The sequence below is a fragment of the Nomascus leucogenys genome, chromosome 1a (assembly GCF_006542625.1).
Source record: "Nomascus leucogenys isolate Asia chromosome 1a, Asia_NLE_v1, whole genome shotgun sequence".
In the NCBI taxonomy this organism is placed as follows: Eukaryota; Metazoa; Chordata; class Mammalia; order Primates; family Hylobatidae; genus Nomascus; species Nomascus leucogenys.
The window spans coordinates 36296685-36316391 of record NC_044381.1 but is presented as its reverse complement, the minus strand read 5'-3'; the positions used below and the strand labels follow the sequence as shown (position 1 = coordinate 36316391).

Sequence of the window (19707 nt, the reverse complement as noted above, 5' to 3'; positions counted from 1 at the left end):
TGTGGCATTATTCTTCCCTCTCATCCCTGTGGCAGACATTACTAATTAATCTCCCATACTTCTTCCTGCACAGCCTAGTTGAGGCCTCAGAATCATTCTCAATATAGCAGCCAGTCACTACCAATCAAGTTGAGGCAGGGTTAAAGAGGAAATACACTGGCAACCCCCATGTAAAGCCACACACAGAGGGCCTCATTCAACCCATTTGTGCCTAGTTCCCTTCAGCCCACCAGGCGATGCCTGCAAAGCTGGTGGAAGGAACTCTAGAAAGTTCAGAAACAACAGAGCTTGATTTATTCCTCAGCAGGGGCAACTGATTCACACAGGAACTCAAGGTCTGCTCAGCTCCCTGTGCCTTTTAAGCCTGTAATTTCCCCAGGGAGGGCCACGCCTGGACTCAGGCCTATCTGTCCCAAAGCAGGGATGTGAATTCATTCTGGGCCAGGATCAGGATATCAGCAGCCAGGCCCATGTGGAACTCATACCAGGTAGGTATGACTTTCAGGCAACACTGCCCTGCTTTGTGCTTCTCATTTGTAAAAACATGGTTTCCTAAAGACATGTCAATTATACCACACCAAAGTATTAAAATGAATGGATTGGCTGGATAGGCTTATTTGCTAAGAACAATTCTATATTGGAGGAGAACTGCCAAAAACCATGACTTTTTTGGAGAAGCTAATGACATGACCACATTATCCTGCATCTTCTGGAACCTTAGGACTCGTGACCATCCTTTCTCTGGTTCTCTCTTTTCCTTCCACACGCCCATCTATCCGTCCAACCTTTACCAAGCACCACTCGGTGCCAGGCCAGGCCCTGAGCCAGGTGCCATGGCCCAGAGAGGGACTGGTGAGAGTTCCCACCTCCAAGGACTGCAAAGGCTGGTGGGAATGAACATGACCCACCGCAGTGGAATGATCTACTGCAAGTCAGGGGAACAAGGGTGTTTGTGGCAAAGGCAATGACTTCTGTCTGGGGTGGAGGTTGCGGGGAATACCAGTCCAGAGCATTTAAAAGAAACCATGAAGAATGAGAAGGGCCAGAGATGGTCAAGCAGCAGGTGGGAGATGAGGGTGGGGATGGCCCTCCAGATGTGGCCAAGCCACAGTCCCAGTAAAGACCTGGAGGAAGGAAAGAGCTACCATGGAGCTGTGGGAGCCCTGGGGTGTGGCAGGAAGGTGGGGTGAGGACAGCACAGTGATTGCAAACCAAAAGGGAATGTTTGGAATGTCCAGAATGAAGAAGTCAGCTTCTCAGGGCTCAGTGGAGAGAGATTAACATTCCTGTGGTTCCAGGATAACTGGGGGCCTAGGCCATTTTCTGCTTCAGCTGAGATTTGGAGATTACCTTGGATGACTGCCCAGGGAAATAACCAACAGACATCATTGTTCAGACTTGCCCTAGGAGCAGGACCAGTGGGTGTCTTTCCCTCAATTTGGGGAGTTGACTCTGAAGCTTATTTCATTACATCTAGCTGTCTCCTTCCCGCATTTGGCTCCCAGAATCTAAGACTGAGACACTAGCCCAGGAGGCTCTCCTCCCACCCCTAGAATTCTTGTACCAGAATAAAATAGGCTTGAAAGAAAGGAACCAGGGCAGAGGGAGGGAGCCTCAGTAGGACTTGTAAGATGAGGAGTGAGAATGTCATGAATTCAAGAAACCTAAAGTCTGGATTATAAGCAATGTCTTAGGACCAATTCTTAAAAATAGAGAGGTTGGGCTGGGCGTGGTGGCTCACGCCTGTAATCCCAGCACTTTAGGAGGCCAAGGAGGTCTGATCACAAGGTCAGGAGATCAAGACCATCCTGGCTAACACAGTGAAACCCCATCTCTACTAAAAATACAAAAAATTAGCCAGGCATGGTGGCGGGCGCCTGTAGTCCCAGCTACTTGGGAGGCTGAGGCAGGAGAATGGCGTGAACCTGGGGGCGGAGCTGGCAGTAAGCGGAGATTGTGCCACTGCATTCTAGCCTGGGCGACAGAGCGAGACTCTGTCTCAAAAAAAAAAAAAAAAAAAAATAGAGGGATTGATGAAATGAAGCTTTTTGAAGCGTTTTTCTTTTCTTTTCTTTTTTTGAGACAGGGTCTCACTCTGTTGCCCAGGCTGGAGTGCAGTGGCGCAGTCACAGCTCACTGCAGCCTCAACCTCCTGGGCTCAAGTGATTCTCTTGCCTCAGTCTCCCTTGTAGCTGGGACTACAGGCATGCACCACATTGCCCAGCTAATTATTTTATTTTCTGTAGAGACAGGTCTCCCTATGTTGTTCAGGGTGGTCTTGAACTCTTGGGCTCAAGAGATCCTCTCACCTCGGCCTCCCAAAGTGCTGGGGTTATAGGCGTGAGCCACCATGCCCAGCCCAAGTAGTACTTTTAATATTTCTCAATCGAGTTGTTTGGTTCATCTCAGATTTTGATACCTGGTCATAAGTTGTCACTTTATTTACATTTTTAAAAGCCAATAAATCATCTTTAAAAAATAATCCTTTATCTTTTTAGGGCATTGCTACTTTCATCAGTGGGGGGCCCTGCAGGGGTCAGATGAAGGGGCATGGGCTTTGGAGTTGTACAGGCCTCGGTTCCCATTCTGGATCCGTGGGGGTGTATCTAACGAGGTGACTCTAACGAGGGTGGCTCAGGTGGCCTCTTCATTGAACCTCAGCTTTCTCATGAATGGGGCTAAAGGTTCCTCCTCTGACCAGAACTGCCTCTAGCATGAAAGAGAAAGTGCCAAGTGTCCCTCCCCAAGCTGACATGGCCAAGGTACCTCCCAGCCCTCTTTCATGTCCTCTGAAGTTTTTGGCTGGAGTTCTAGGAAAGTAAGAGGCTACACGTTGCCCCACCGAGTTTCCTAAAGAATTACGTTCCTTTACCCAGTAATCCTGATTGAACTAAGGTGGCCCCAGAGGGCCACAGGCAGGGTCCCAGAGGGGTTCATCATTCCCAGCCGCCAACAGATGGCCAACATCACCACAGACAACAGCCTTCCATCTGCCAGAGCAGACGGTCTTCAGGCTGGGTGGAGTTCTGTCAACTCCAAGGGTCAGTCCCCGGCCAATCAGCCATCTGGTGCTATCTCCTAGAGCCCAAACCTCTTGTGGGACCAGTGCTGCAGGTGCGGGAATAATGGCTGATAATGGCTTAATGGGTATTGGAGGCACCCCGTGGTTTAATATGACACCAGGGGGTACACAGGGAGTGCATTCATTTTTTTCTCAAGAGCAGTTTTCGGTGTTCGTGTCTCTTAGTGGGCCTCACCATGAGATTATGGAGGAGAGGAGGCAGCCCAGCCGCTAGACCTGGAGAAGGAGGTTAGGGCCCCAATCCTGGCTTTTCCCGATGCCTAGCATGGGCAAGTCACCCAACTCCTCTGAGCTCCTCAAATGCCGGCTCAGTCCCTGGGAGACCCTGAGCATGCAGACACTCTGAGAACCTCAGTTTCCCTTTCAGAGTAAGGGGATGAAAACTATTGTAAGGACAGAGATAATGCATGGGAAGGCTCAGGACAGTCCTGGGGCCATGCTTCATATCAGCAGTTCCCATGCTCACATCTTCTCTTCCCCACTAGACAGTGAGGTGCCCAAGGGCAGGGATTTGCCACGATGTGCTCTCAAGAGCATCTCACAGTGTTTGAGATAGAAATTCCTAAAGAGTCACGAAAGCCATTGGCAATGGCCAGATCAGCCAGGATAAGACCCCAAATTCCCATGTCCTCCTGAAGCTTGAGGTAGACAGGAGGTGCCTTCCCACTAAAGAAACGCAGGAAGGTACCTCGCAGGGGTAGCTCCTGGGAGTCCAGGTGTCCATCTTCCCAGCTGATGAATGGGACTCTAATGAGGGTCTCAGACGGACAGCGGCTCTCCCAGCAGCATTCTGAGTGCCTGGGGGCACCACTGGGTACCCAGAAGTTGTGCTGGCTTTTTCTGTCTCACCTCTTTGGTTTCAGTATCTGGGCTACAGGTGAAACCCTAGAGTTATGGGGCTGCCGTTCCTCCCTTCCTAATGTGGAATAAAGACCTAAGCTCCCTGATCACTGCTAGGGCCCCAGGGCACATTTCCTGGAGGCACTGATGGGCTATCACTTCCCGCCTCGTCTCAGAGTCCCTCAGCAGGGCACCTCACTGCTTGTAGGGCAGGAAGAGGTTGACATGGAGGGTACCAGGAGGGCTGCAGTAATTGCCAGAACAACCAGAGCCTGCATCTGTTGGGCAGCTGCTGGGTGCCAGGTACTGGGCTTTATGAATCTGGGCACAGGTCTCTCCGGTAAACATGGCTGTAACTCCATTTACAGAAGAGGAAACAGGCTTAGAGAGGTTAAGAAACTTGCTTAGGGCCAGAATTTGAGCCTGTGCTGTCTTATTTAAAGGCTGGTTCTTTGAATCACCCTGAAGACTGAAGTGCATTTGTGGAATGGGTTGGAGAGTACACAAATCCACTCATATTGAACAATAAATAGATAAACTAAATAAATCACAACTCATTCTCCTTTTGACCCTCTGTCCCAGGACACAAAGTTGAGGTTTGGCGGAAGGTTACCTGGTTAAAAAAAAAATCCAGGTTCTTCAATGCATCAACAACTTCCTCCTGACAATTTCCCTCTGAATATATGGGAGTCATCAATAGCCTGGGCAACCCTTATTAATCTCCAAGAATCTTGCCTTTATTTATTGAAGAATGACGAGTCCTCCAGAGATGCAGAGCAATCAGGGGCAAACTTTCATGAAATCTAGGTCTCCTGGGGCCTTTCTACTTCATCTGACAATTCGTAATGTCTTAGAAAGAAAGGCTGTGTCAAGGGAGGCTGCCCGTATATTCAGGATTTCTTTTTCTTTCCAGGTTTGGGTTTGGGATTTAAGCTCTACTAGCCCAGGGATCAAGTGGCTGCTATGGCTCTGTTTCATGCCCTCTCAGCTCTCAGGAGTGTCCAGCAGCCTCACAACAGGAGTACCATGATGACAGGAGGAAGAGACAGCTGGGCTGCTAAGCAGCAGCAGAGGGGACTTCATGTGTTGTAACTACACATTTGGGTGTTGCTTTGTTTAATGTCTGTCTCTGCCATGAAATGCAAGCCCTGTAAGGGCAGAGCCTGTGTCTTTTGCCCACTGTTCTTTCCCAGCACCTGGAACACTACATGCACATAACAGGCCTTTAATAAAGATTTGGTGAATAAACACATGAGTTAAGAATGTATGAATAAATGAGCCCCCTCCTTTGAGAACTCTAATCAATTAGAGACCAGTTGCTTCACTAAATGTAACTCCTGGCCAGGCACGGTGGCTCACGCCTGTAATCCCAGCACTTTGGGAGGCTGAGGCGGGCAGATCACTTGAGGTCAGGAGTTCAAAACTAGCCTTGCCAACATGGTGAAACCTAGTCTCTAATAAAAATACTAAAAAACAAACAAAAAAAAAATTAGCTGGGTGTGGTGGCAGGTGTCTGTAATCCCAGCTAATTGGGAGGCTGAGGCAGGAGAATCGCTGAACCCGGGAGGCAGAGGTTGCAGTGAGCCAAGACTGCACCACTGCACTCCAGCCTGGGTGACAGAGTGAGACTCTGCCTCAAAAAACAAAACAAAACAAAAGTAACTTCTGACATGCCAGGAATGAAGCCTCTGCTGGTTCCCCTGAGATCTGCTGATAGTGGTCACTGCTTAGGGGCAGAAAAGGCAGATGAGGGGCCAAACTAGGTATAGGGAGAGCATTTTTTCTAGATTTCTTCCCCCCAAAACAGGGCAGAAAAGAAAAGAAATGTACAAGTTCTAAGAAATATTCAGAAGGTAATAGGGCATAAGCCCCACCTCCCCAGCCTAAGTCCCCTGGAGTCAGGGCTGGGAAACAAAGCAGAAAGGGCCTCTGGGCAGCCAAAGTTCAAACACAAAAGCTTAGGTCTTCCTCTAGAGGAAAAGGAGTCTGGGCCCTCAGTGGAGCCTGCCACTGCCACCACAGGCCCTACCAGGTCCCACCCTTGGGATTTGTGTAACAACTGCCTAACTTAGTTGCTTTTATCACTCTAAAGGAGGGCTCCCGCCCGGAGCTGCAGCCCCCTCGCATCCCTGCCCTGGGACCCTCACTACTTCATAAGGTAGCCCCTGGCTTTTAATACCATTTACTTTCTGGGATGTAGGATTTTGGAGTAGTTTTAATGTCTGTGTGTGTGAGATCTGTTTTCTACAATTACTGTATAGCTCTTATAACTCTCGTAATTAACTTCTTACCATATTAAGCCCAAATATTCCTGTCACTGTTTCTGTGTTGGTCCTGGCTTAGCCCTGGGCCACACACATGCTGCTTGTTTGCTTTCTCCTGTGACAGTCTCGTGACGGTCATTCAGATATCTGTGCCCAGATATCAGCTGCCAGGTCAAAGTCTCCCCCAGTTCTATCGACAGCCCCTCCCATGACCCTGCATCCAGATCACCTGCCTCTAAATACTGTCATTTTCTGGGTAGGGGGTGAGACCATGCATGGCCCTCCAGGAGGGGTCCAAGAGACAGTTATTAGAGTAGATCTCCAGAGATACCTGCCCTTGGTGCCCTTTTGTGACTTACTTTGAGTGACATCAGGATCTTGAGTGATCAACAGCATATTTCAACCTTCTGCAGTTTGGCCTTTAAAGACCAGAGAGTAGCTGGTGCCCAGCAGGGCTAATGCATCTCATCTAGCTTGTCCGAAAGGCTCCAGGAACTGGAGGGGTCCACTGGAACCTGGGGCCTCCCTGGGACCAGACCTCACCTTCTGAGACTTTAATTCCTTGGTGAGTGTCAGAACCTGGTGCTCCAAGGCTGCCACTTTCTCCTGGGCAGTTCGGTTCCGTGTGATTCCTTCAGAAAAGAATGGGAAGGTGTTGTTCTGGCGCTTGGCTTTCTGAGCGAAATTGATGGTCAGAGAAGACTTGGGTGCAGGCTTTGGAGAATCCTCTGGCTCTCTCCCTGCTCAAGAGGAGAAATGCAAAAGTTATGACTGATGACGTCAGCAGTTCTCAAACCTGAGCTTGCTTTAGAAGCACCTGGAGGGCTTGTTAAAATGCAGATAGTTGGGCCCTAATTTCGTAGCTCTGGATTTAATACGTCTGGGGCAGGGCTTGAGAATTTGCACTTCTAAAAAGTTCCTAGGTGATGCTGACACAGCTTGTCCAGGGGTGAGACTGTGAGAACAACTGGCCTACATAAATGTTATTGCACTGTGCTGGCCCATCTGCTAAACTGTGCCTGTCTCCTTCCTTCAGATACCACCCAGCCTGCATGGGTCTATCTCATGCCACCCTGCTGGTGTTTGCCAAGTGGCTTTCTCCTCGGGCACAAGCCCTGGCAGGATATTCTGTTCCTTATTTCAGGATCCCACCTCTATGTGCCAGGAGATTTTCAAAGCACACAGATCTGTCTGATGATAGGAACACAGAATGAATGTCTGTACTCTGCATTCTTGCTCCAGAGAGCAGCTCAAGCACTTAACTTGCTTCTTATTCCAAACTAAGTTAAGAGATATATTTCCCCCACAGTTGGTTGTCTCAAGGATGCATAGTACTTTTATCTCCTGGGTTACAACCTATGGTTCACAGGCCAAATCCAGCCCACAGCCTGCTTTTACAAATAAAGCTTTATTAGAACACGGCCATGCCCATTTGTTTATGTGCTGTCTATTGCTGCTTTTACTCCTCAAAGGCAGAACTGAGTGCTTAAAACAGAAACCCTATGGCCCACAAAGCCTCAAATCGTTACTATCTGGCTCTTTACAAAAAATGTTTGCCATCCACTGTTTTCAAGTCATTAAACTTTTATTCTTAAATCAAACCCAACATCAGAGAATCATTCCCTTGGGTTGCCTTGTCCTGCCCTGACCCAGCTGTGCTTCTGGTCTCTGCCATCAGCCTGCATCAAGGGACATTTAATGGCCTGATTATGTGGCCAAGGGCCCTTGAGAAGCTTGTTCACATAGGATATATACATCATGCCTGTTATGAGTCCCCAGCAGAAGAAATTCCCTTCAGCCCTAGGAACTTCCAAGAAAAGCTTTGCTTTTTATAAGAAAATATGTTTTTAGTCTTATGGACACTGGAAATAATCTAGCTGCTTGCATTTCCCTCTTTGCCTTGGCTGCTGAGCTTACAGCCACATTTACTGCCTACTCTCAGATATTTTGTAGGATCGTAAATTGATCTTATCTAAATCTCCTAACCCAAATTACTCATTTGTATGAGTATGCATTTTAGTAAATTATTACCTATTTCTTGGGACTAAAGTGTTAAAGGTGTTGAAAATAAGAATGTGGTATGGGATCCCAGGATAGGGGACACGCAGGGCTTTGGGGATAGGCCAAATGACTTAGCATGAGACCAGGCCAAGGGCTGGCCAATCTTGAACAGATAAAGAGTTACTCCAGTAGGTGACAGGAACCAGACACTGAGTGCAAAAACAGTACCTTGCTCGGCCAGGCGTGGTAGCTCACACCTGTAATCCTAGCACTTTGGGAGGCTGAGGCGGGTAGATCACTTGAAGTCAGGAGTTCGAGACCACCCTGGCCAACATGGTGAAACCCGATTTCTACTAAAAATACAAAAATTAGCCAGAAATCGCTTGAACCCGGGAGGCAGAGGTTGTAGTGAGCCGAGATCATGCCAGTGCGCTTCAGCCTGGGCAACAGAGCGAGACTCTGACTCAAAACAAACAAACAAAACAACAGTGCCTTGCTGAGTGCAAAACCAGAACAGTCTTGTTCCAGATCGAAGAGAAATCAGGTTACACTGGGTACAAGGCAGCCTGCAGAGCTCAGAAATATGTAGTACCTCTTTCTCCTTCCTGTGATGGGGTCTAGGGGAGCAAGGAAGCTCCTCGTAGCACTGCTGCCCTCTGATACATGACTGTGCACCAACTCTGAGGACAGGCAGGGCAGGCCTCACAGTGCCCAGTTTATAATTAGAGAAAATGAGGCCTAAGACAGTGGTGTTCAATCAGTGCCCTGGATTTCATAGGAGTGCCTCAAGGGCTAATCGGGAGAGGAAGGTGGAGTAAGAGGAGCAGAGGAGGAGTCCAGACTCCCACCCCGGCCTCAACTCTGCTTTTATCTGCTTTATATATTAGATTTTGTTCTGTCACTCACTCTGTGGCCGTGAGCAAGTCACTCCACCCTTCCATGCCTCAGTTTCCTTATTAATCTAATGAGGATAACAACAATATATACAATATATACAGTTCCAGTTGCTGTAAGAATTAAATAGGTCAAGGTAGGTAAAGTGCTTGGTACACACAGATGAAACTTGAAAAGACTCTATTAAGTCAAAGAAGCCAGTCACAGCATGGTATATTCCATGGTATATTCCACTCACAGCAGATGTCCAGAACAGGCACAGCCATAGAGAAAGAAAGATTAGTGGCCACCTAGGGTTACGGGGCAGTGGGGATTAAGGTTGATGACTAAGGGTTCAGGTTAAATGTTCTAAAATTGATTATAGTGATGGCTGCATAATTCTGAGGATATATAGGAAGCCACTGAATTACACATTTTAAATGGGTGAATTGTATAGTACATGAATATATCTTAATAAAGTTGTTGCCAAAAAAAATGCTTACTGCAGCACTGGCATGAAGTAACTGCTAGCGTTATGATTATGATGACTGATCCGATATAGCACTGGCCTTCTCTTGGACTGCTTGTTGTGCTCTCTAGGGCTTTGCCAGGCACTGACTGCTCCAAAGGGTGCTTTTTCTTTTCTTCTTCTTCTTTTTTTTGACAGCTTCTCACTCTGTCACCCATGCATGATCACGGCTCACTGCAGCTTCGACCTCCCTGGCTCAAGTGATCCTCCCAGCTAAGCGCCCCAAGTAGCTGAGACTACAGGCTCGCACCACGATCAGCTAATTTTTTTATTTTTTTGTAAAGACAGGGTCTCCCTGTGTTGCCCAGGCTTGTCTTGAACTCCTGGGCTCAAGCAATCCTCCAGCCTTGGCCTCCCAAAGTGCTGGGATTACAAGCGTGAGCCACTATGCCCAGCCTCTTCTTAATTTTTTACTCTGAAAAAATTATAGACTCACAGGAAGTTGCAAAGACAGTGCAGACATGTCCCAAGTACTCTTCACCAAGCTTCCCCCGATGGTGACATCTTACATAGCTATAGTACACTATCAACTCTAGGAAACCGGTGTTGGTACAATATGTGTGTGTAGGTCTATGTCATTTTATCACGTGTACATTTGTTTTTGGTTTTGTTTGAGACAGAGTCTGACTCTGTCACCCAGGCTGGAGTGCCGTGGTGCAATCTCAACTCACTACAACCTTTGCCTCCCAGATTCAAGTGGTTCTCCGGCCTCAGCCTCCTGAGTAGCTGGAATTGTAGGCACTGGCCACCATGCCCAGCTAACTTTTGTATTTTTAGTAGAGTGGTGGTATTAAGAGGTGGGGCCCTTGGGAGGTGATCAGATTTAATGTCATGAGGGTGGAGCCGCTGATAAGATCAGTACCCTTAGAAGAAGCAGCAGAGACCAGAGCTCTTTCAGCCACGTGAACACACACTGAGAAGGTGGCCATCTGCAAGCCAGGAAGGGAGCCCTCGCCAGACACTGAATCTGCCAGCACCTTGATCTTGGACCTCCCAGCTTCCACACAATTGTAAGAAATAAGTATCTGTTATTTAAGCTACACAGTCTATGGTGTTTTAGTAAGTAGCCCAAGCCAATTAAGACACACACAAAAGCACAAATGCTGGTTCGCTGGAAGGAAAGAAGGCACTTGTGCCAGCCGTGAGGAGCTGGTCCCTGAAGGCAGCTCAGCCCTGGACAGAGGCTCACCTGGGGTGCTGGCGTCAGAGGCCGAGGGCTGCTCCTCCCTCTGAGGCTCCCCACTCTGTGGAGAATCTTCCTCTGGAGGTTCATGGCCTGTTCCCTGGGCCTGCTTGTTGCCACGGATGTTGTGCATTGTGTTTCTGAAAGGAGACGAGAACAGAGGAGCATGAGGCTGAACCCTGCCTTTCTGCCCTTCTATCCTTCCCGCCGCCACTGCTGGAGCTCAGGTCTCATTCCCACACCCTGTCATCCTGACTGGCCTCCCAGACTCCAGGCACCCTACATGATGCCTCCCCACGCATGGCACTCCCAATCTCCTTTACCTATTTCTTTCGCATTCTCATCTTCCACACACTATGTGGCTTATAAGTAATATGAGCTTGACTTCCTCAACCCCCAACCCTGCAGCTGGAATATAAATGCCATGAGGCGGAGGTATTTTCCGTTTTGTTAACTGATGCACCTACAATGCCTAAACAGTGCCCAAAACATAGAAGGTGCTTAATATGGGTGTGTTAAGTGAATGCTGAATGGATTTGCTGAACTAACTTTCCCAAAACCTTCATCTGGTTTCATAACTATCTGGCTCAAAAACCATCAGTGGCTCCCGACTTCTGCTGAGATAAGTTGCAAACATCTCCTGGCATCTTTCCCTGCTTGCTCTCTTTCCCTGCTCAGATCTGTCCTCTGTGCAGCCTTCACTGACCATCTCATGGCCTCCAAGGGGCTTAGTGCACTTCACAGCTGGGTCACCCTTTGGCCAAGTACTTGTCTAGGCTGAAGCCTCATGATGTCATTTCTTTAAGAACCGGGTACTAACCTACCTGCATGTTTGCTGGTGCCCAACACTGGGTTGTACATGCCAGAGATCGGGCTCAATACATGTTTGGTTTATAGAAAGAAACTAGATAGTACCAAAGGCTGACCTAAGATCATAGACCACAGAGAAGTTCATAATGATCTGGATGTAAAAACAGTTCAAGGAGTTTATTTTCCCTTGCAAAGAGATAAGATTAATAACAGAGAAGGGAAAATGATGAAAGGAGTTCACTAGGTCATTGTATTTCGAACCGAAGGTTCCGACTCATTGGTAGATTGTAAAATCAGTTTAGTGTCATGACCAGCATTTAAAAAATGAAATAGAAACTATCAGGGCTGCCGCCACCTGCCTGCATCCGCCTGTGTTGCATCGGGATCCTGAGGAGCTGTTGGGTGGTCCAGGCCAAGGCTGGCTCGTGTGGAAGTCATCCTTGCCTCTGTTTGCCGACCCTCCCATCCATCCTCTCTCCCAGTGGTTGTCATGCTGGCGCGCATCTCCTGCCTGCTATACTAGTTCCATTTGCTCTTTTGGAAGCAGGAGATAGAACTGACGCTTGTGGGGCTACAGGACTTAGGCCAAGACCAGCTTCGTGAATATCACTGCGTCAGGTCAATTTAGTAAAAACATGATACCCGCAGTGAGCTTTGACATGATAGTAACTAAAGGTAACATCACAGTAAAGATCTGGGATATGGCTGGGCACGGTGGTTCACACCTGTGATCCCAGCACTTTGGGAGGCCGAGGTGGGTGGCTCACGAGGTCAGGAGTTCAAGACCAGCCTGGCCAGGATGGTGAAACCCCGTCTCTACTAAAAATATAAAAATTAGCCGGGCATGGTGGCACATGCCTGTAGTCCCAGCTACTCGGGAGGCTAAGGCAGAGAATCGCTTGAACCCGGGAGGCGGAGGTTGCAGTGAACTGAGATCACGCCACTGCACCTCCAGCCTGGATGACAGAGTGAGACTCCATCTCAAAAAAAGAAAAAAAGATCTGGAACATAGGAGGACAACCCCAATTTGAGAGCATGTAGGAACTATATTGCATAGGAGTCAACGCTATTGTTTATATAACAGATGGTGCAGATCGTGAAAAGATAGAGGCCTTGAGAAATGAGCTACATAATCTAGATAAACCACAGTTACAAGGAATTCCAGTGCTAGTACTTGAAAGCAAGAGAGAGATCTTCCTAATGCCTTGGATGAGAAACAGCTAATTGAAAAAAATGAATGTCTGCTATTCAGGATAAAGAAATGTGCTACTATTCAATTTTTTGCAAAGAAAAGGATAATGTAGGTATCACACTTCAATGATTTATTCGACATTCAAAATCTAGAAGCTGAAGCATCTCCTGAAGTCTTCCAATCCTTCTCAGCTATAATCCTAGAATTATTGTCTGTTTCTCTAAAGTACTTCCCAAAATACGATCCTTCCTAACCCCAATAAATTGTCTTTTTCAGAGTTTATTTCTCATGTGCCTTGCTGAAGATGTGTATCCCTAATCCTTCATAAGAATCAGCAAGTTGTCGGCTGGGCATGGTGGCTCATGCTTGTAATCCCAGCACTTTGGGAGGCCGAGGTGGGCAGATCACGAGGTCAGGAATTCGAGACCATCCTGGCTAACACGGTGAAACCCTGTCTGTACCTAAAATACAAAAAAATTAGCTGTGTGTGGTGGTGGGCACCTGTAATCCCAGCTACTTGGGAGGCTGAGGTAAGAGAATGGCGTGAACCTGGGAGGCGGAGCTTGCAGTGAGCTGAGATGGCGCCACTGCACTCCAGCCTGGGTGACAGAGCGAGACTCCGTCTCAAAAGAAAAAAAAAAAAAAGAATCACTGAGTTGTCATGATCAAGTCAGCACATACAAAACATACATATATCTTACACATACATGTCTTAAACTGTATAGAGCTTTTTAAAATTTTATGTATTAAAAAAAAAAACAACACTTGACCATCTTAACTCAAGAAGATTGCATATTTCCATCCTGGTCTTTCTGGGCCACATTTTTTTGTTGTTGTTTGAGATGGAGTCTCACTCTATCACCCTGACTGGAGTGCAACGGCATGATCTCGGCTCACTGCAACCTCCACCTCCAGGTTCAAGCGATTCTCCTGCCTCAGCCTCCCGAGTAGCTGGGATTACAGGTGCCCGCCACCACACACAGCTAATTTTATATTTTTAGTAGAGACAGGGTTTTGCCGTGTTTGTCAGGCTGGTCTCAAACTCCCGGCTTCAGGTGATCCACGCGCCTTGGCTTCCCAAAGTTCTGGGATTACAGGCATGAGCCACCGCGCCTGGCCTGGGCCAGATTTTTATATTGGTTTTCAGTAAATGTTTATCTATAATATTTCATTATAGAGTCCAGTAGCTTGATACTGATACTGACTTGATACAGCATGAAGTTTCTAGTGCCACACACAGTTTTTAGAAAACCTTTAAGCCTGGCTCATGGGATATAAACATAGTGTTTATCTTATCTCACAAATGTATGTGAAATGTATAATTACACCTTAGGAATCCAAAAATGGTCTGCAATGAGGGAGCGGAGGCACCAGATCAATGTTGTTGGCTCTTTACACTGGTGAGATTCTACTTGATGAGTATTAAAAACACTCTGCTTTCTGAGAATTCTTTATCACAAAATAGCAGTTGGGGATATGGGCAGAACTAAGGCATGCTTTGTATCTGTGTAGATAATTACCTCCACTTTTTTTTCCTCATTCAAAATACTTTTTATGGGGTTGGGAATTGATGATTTCTCCAAAGCTTTTATGAATTTAAAACATGCCAGTCAAGATAATAAAATCTGTTAAGAATGTCAGACTTTGGCCAGGTGCAGTGGCTCACGCCTGTAATCTCAGCACCTTGGGAGGTCAAGGCAAGTGGATTGCTCGAGGCCAGGAGCTCGAGACCAGCCTGGCCAACATAGTGAAACTCTGTCTCTACTAAAAATACCAAAGTTAACCGAGCGTGGTGGCTCATGCCTGTAATCCCAGCTTCTTGGGAGACTGAGGCAGGAGAGGTGCTGAATGTCACTTGAACTGGGGAGGCAGAGGTTGCAGTGAGCGGAGATTGCGCCACTGCACTCTAGCCTGGGCGACAGAGCAAGACTGTCTCAAAAAAAAAAAAGAAAAAAGAAAGTCAGGCTTTGTTGAAAAAAAAGAAAGAAAATATCAGAGTGCACCCCACTTAGTGCCCCTTACAACAGCACCACAGTGTCTGGATTACTATAGCTTTGTAGTAGTGTTGATATTGGGAAGACTGCGTCTTCAAACTTTTTTTTCCCCTTTTTTTTTGAGATGGAGTCTTGCTCTGTCGCCCAGGCTGGAGTGCAGTGGCGCGATCTCGGCTCACTGCAACCTCCACATCCCAGATTCAAGCGATTCTCCTGCCTCAGCCTCCTGAGTACCTGGGATTACAGGTGTGCACCACCATGCCCGGCTAATTTTTTTTGTATTTTTAGTAGAGACGGGGCAAACTTTTTTTATTCTTCAAGATTATTTGGGGTACTCTGGGGCTCTTGAATTTCCAGGATCTTGAATTTTAGGTTTAACTTGTTAATTTCTGTAAGGAAGCCACCAGAATTTTGATGGTGATTATATTGAATCTGTAGATCAATTTGGGAAGTATTGTCAGATTAATAGATTAACAATATTAAATCTTTTTTTTCTTTTCTTTTCTTTTTTTTTTTTTTTTTTGAGACAGAGTCTCACTCTGTTGCCCAGGCTGGAGTGCAGTGGTGCAATCTTGGCTCACTGCAGCCTCTGCCTCCTGGGTTCAAGCAATTCTCCTGCCTCAGCCTCCCAAGGAGCTGGGATTACAGGCACGTGCTACCATGCCCAGCTAATTTTTGTATTTTTAGTAGAGACGGGGTTTTACCATGTTAGCTAGGCTGGTCTTGAACTCCTGACGTCAAGTGATCTGCCCACCTTGGCCTCCTATAATGTTGGGATCACAGGCGTGAGCCCCCGCGCTCAGCCTAACAATATTAAATCTTTTGATCCATGAACATGAGATATCTTTCCAGCTATTTAAGCCTTTTTTTTCAACAATATTTGGTGTTTTCAGAGCACACATTTTGCATTATTATGTCAAATTCATTCCTAAATATTTAATTCTTTTTCTAATATTGTTATGGAATGTTTTCTTAATTTTATTTTTGGGTTGTTTATTACAGGTGTATAGAAATACAACTGATATTTCTATATTGATCTTGAATCCTGCAACCTTGCTGAACTAATTTCTTAGCTCTAATAGTTTTTCCTTAGGATTTTCTGTAAACAAATATCACGTCAACTGCAAATAAAGATAGTTTTACTTTTTTCCTTCCCAATCTGGATGCCTAATTTCATGTTCTTGCCTAATTGGCCTGGCTAAAGCCTCCAGAATGATGTTGAATAAAAACAGCCAGAGTGAACATCCTTGTCTTATTCCTGATTTTAAGGGGAAAATATTCAGTCTTTTACCATTAAGTATGTTAGCTTTGCATTTTTCATTGATTCCCTTTATCAAGCTGGGGAAGTTTCCTTCTACTTGTTTTTTGTTTTTTTTTCTGAGACGGAGTTGCTCTGTCGCCCAGGCTGGAGTGTAGTGGTACAACCTCCGCCTCCTGGGTTCAAGCAATTCTCCTGCCTCAGCCTCCTGAGTAGCTGGGACTACAGGCCTGCACCAACATGGCCGGCTAATTTTTGTATTTTTAGTAGAGATGGAGTTTCACCATATTGGCCAGGCTGGTCTCAAACTCCTGACCTCAAGTGATCCACCCACCTCAGCCTCCCAAAGTGCTGGGATTGCAGGCATGAGCCACTGTGCCTGGCCTCCTTCTAGACTTTTTAAAAATTTTATTTATTTATTTATTTATTACTACTATTTAGAGATGGTGTCTCACTCTGTCACCCAGGCTGAAGCGTGGTGGCATGCTCATAGCTTACTGCAGTCTTGACCTCCTGGGCTCAAGTGATCCTTCCACCTCAGCCTACACAGTAGGTGGGACTATAGGTGTGTGCCACCACACCCAGCTAATTTTTTGTAGAGATGGGGGTTCACTACAATTTTTTGTAGGCTGGTCGCAAACTCCTGGCCTCAACCGATCCTCCCACCTTGTCCTCCCAAAGTTCCAGGTTTACAGGCAAGAGCCACTGCGCCTGGCCCTTTCCAGTCTTTGTGAGTGGTTTTATCACAAAGAGGTGTTGAATATTGTCAAATGCTTTTTCTCAGTCTACTGAAATGATGTGGTTTTTCACCTTTATCTTATTAATGTAGTGTATTATATAAATTGAATTTCAGATGTGAAACCAACCATGCATTCCTAAGATAAATCCTACTTTATCGTGGATTAATCCTTTTTACATGCTGCTGAATTCAGTTCGCTAGTATTTTGCTGAGAATTTTTACATCTGCCTTCATAAGGGATATTGGTCTGTATCTTTCTTATGATGTCTTTGTTTGGTTTTGGTATCAGAATAATATCAGTCTTATAAAATGAGTTGGGATGTGTCCCCTCCTCTTTTATATTTTGGAAGAATATGTGAAGAATTGGTATTAATTTTTCTTTAAATATTTGGTGGACTTCACCAGTGAAGTCATTTGGTCCTGAGTTTTTCTTCATGTGTAGTTATTTATTTATTTATTTTACCAATTCAATCTCTACGATGTAATTAGGTCTTTTCAGATTTTCTTCTTGTGTATATTTTAGTAAATGTGTCTTTCTAGGAATTTGTCCATTTTCATCTATGTTATCAAATTTGTTGCCACATAGTTGTTCATAGTATTCTCATGTAATCCTTTTTGTTTCTGTAAGGTTGGTAGCAATGCTCTCTTTTGTTCCTGACTTTAGTAATTTGAGTTTTCTCTCTTTTCTCAGTCTGCCTAGCTAAAAGTTTGTCAACTTTGTTGCTCTTTTCAAAGAACCTCTATTGATCTCAAACTTAGTTTAAAACAAGATCCAGGTGTATGTGTGTGTGTGTTTGTGTGTGTGTTTTGTATAGTTGGGCCCAGAATAAGAAAATAATGAGATTATACTTTCATGGATAGTACAGCTGAGTGACGGAAGGACAAATTCATCAGTTGAATTAAGAGCAGAGAAGAAATTAGAACTCAGCACTCCCAATACCTGATCTTTTGCTGTAATTACTAAGGTGTCCTGTTATAAGGAGAGCCCCTGGCTCCTTGGCCTAGTGACTTCCCTTTCCCAGTCTTGCTGTCCCCATCTGAAAATACAAGAACGTAGTTCCATTGAAGAGAATCATGATGATTATGATAGGCACTACTATTTACTGAGCATCACTTTATGCTGGGTCCTGTGCTGAGCCCTGTTACATGGATTTCACAAACCACAAGTCACATGAGTTGGAGAGGGCCACAGGGCCACATCCCTGTAGCTAGAGGCACTGGCTAGGTGGGGTAATCATCACTGCTGCCCACACTTTAACCAGGATCTGCTCCCTCCCTGACATGTCCTGGGTCTGATAAGCAGTCATCCCTTGGGTGTGGGAAAGCACAGAAACCACAACTTTAGGGCAGCAAAAGGCCTTCTAAGCCCTAGCACACATCTCTGGGAATGGGAAGCTCGCTACCTTCTGAAATAGTCCACCACCCAGCTAAACCACTATGCTTGGAAGAGCTGTCTCCATTTCATAAATTTATCAACTTTGCTTGGAGCAGTTCATGGACCATTTTCTGTTTAGGTTTAATTCCAGGCCTGCAAGGCCTGGCCAGCATGGGAGTGGTGATCCTAAAGACTTGTTCTGAAAGGATAACCTTGGGAAAGCCAGTTATCCTCCCTGAGCCTCAGTTTCCTCATCTGCAATGGGGATGTCGAACATATCCATAATGAACACTGGATGGACTCTTCCATGGCTGAAGTTCTAAGCGAAACACTATGATGCCTTCCACTCACTTAATCCTCCCAAGACCAATGAAGTAAATACTATTCTCAACCTCATTGGATGGAGAGAACTGAGATTCGAAGAGGGTAAGTAACCAAAACTACAGAGCAAGTAGGCGGTGGGGCTGAGCAGCCCTGGATGTCTAACTTCATGGTTTAAGGACTTAACCATGTGATGATACCACTTCACAGGTTGGTCCAGACAACTCGAGAGCATAAAGCACCCAACACAGTGCTCACGAAGCTCCCTACCCCCTTCCCTGAGTACGACCTGGGTTCATGGCAGCACCAACAGTGAGTTCCAAGACCAGCCAGAGCAAAGGGGTGTAGGACACAAAGGCAGGTCTCATCTCAGCAAGTTATCTGGGCTCTCAGCAGCCCAGGGCACTTCTCTTGCAAAGTAGCCTGGCATTTTCTGTGGGCTATGACAAGTTACAGGAGGGAAGTTGCTCTATGACCCTCTGAAGCTTCCTTCCTTTCTTGGTCTCTGCATTTTCTATGTTCCATTTCTGCTGCTGTGGCCTATATCAGGCATGAACTCGGCTTAATATTGGTGAGACTGCCCTGGGTGCATGCTGGCTGGATAGCTGGACTTCTCAGGCCCCCTCTTTACCCCAGCATGCTCCCAATGCACCCAGTTCCCTGTAGCTCCTTCCAACAGGTGATCTCCTGCAGGGTGCCCTCCACATCCACTCACTCTGGGGGGCTCAACCATGCCCTATACCCGTCAAGCCTCTCTCTCGAGCTTAGATCTCTCTCCTGGGCTCCAGGTCATTCTATCCCAATGCCTGTTGGGGAGCTCTACCTCCAGCCAGCAGACCCCAAAGAACACTCATTGTCTTTTCCCTAAAACCTGATTCTCTCCTGGAAAGGACGTCATTACCTTCCTAGTAACTCAAGCAAATTCAGACACTGAAGCCAGCAGAGGGAAATACTCTGCCTGAGTCACACAGAACCAGGGGTCCCTAATCAAAGTCCCGTGAGCAATCTATTTTGCCTTCTAAGAGCTCTAAGTTCATCTGAAGTCCACAGGGAACATAAATGCCCAGGCTGGGCGTGGTGGCTCACGGCTGTAATCCCAGCACTTTGGGAGGCCGAGGTGGGCAGATCACGAGGTCAGGAGTTTGAGACCAGCCTGGCCAACACAGTGAAATCCCGTCTCTACTAAAAATACAAAAATTCAGCCGGGCGTGGTGGTGGGTGCCTGTAATCCTAGCTACTATGGAGG

General features: G+C 46.4%; 1 protein-coding gene and 1 pseudogene across 2 annotated transcripts in view; one reads left to right on the top strand and one right to left on the bottom strand.

Annotated features, from left to right (window-relative positions):
• The window catches only part of TBC1D2 (TBC1 domain family member 2), a 56711-nt gene that overhangs the window by 22919 nt on the left and 14085 nt on the right, over positions 1–19707 (bottom strand). For both annotated transcript variants that reach the window (XM_004087009.3, XM_003260546.3), the window contains 2 exons: positions 10779–10912; positions 6730–6926 (listed from right to left, as the gene is read on the bottom strand). In XM_004087009.3, coding sequence (XP_004087057.1) covers positions 6730–6926; positions 10779–10905 — 324 coding nt within the window. In that variant the 5' untranslated portion in view covers positions 10906–10912. The remainder of the gene's footprint in view (positions 1–6729; positions 6927–10778; positions 10913–19707) is intronic.
• On the top strand, positions 11279–12933 carry LOC105738438 (annotated as a pseudogene).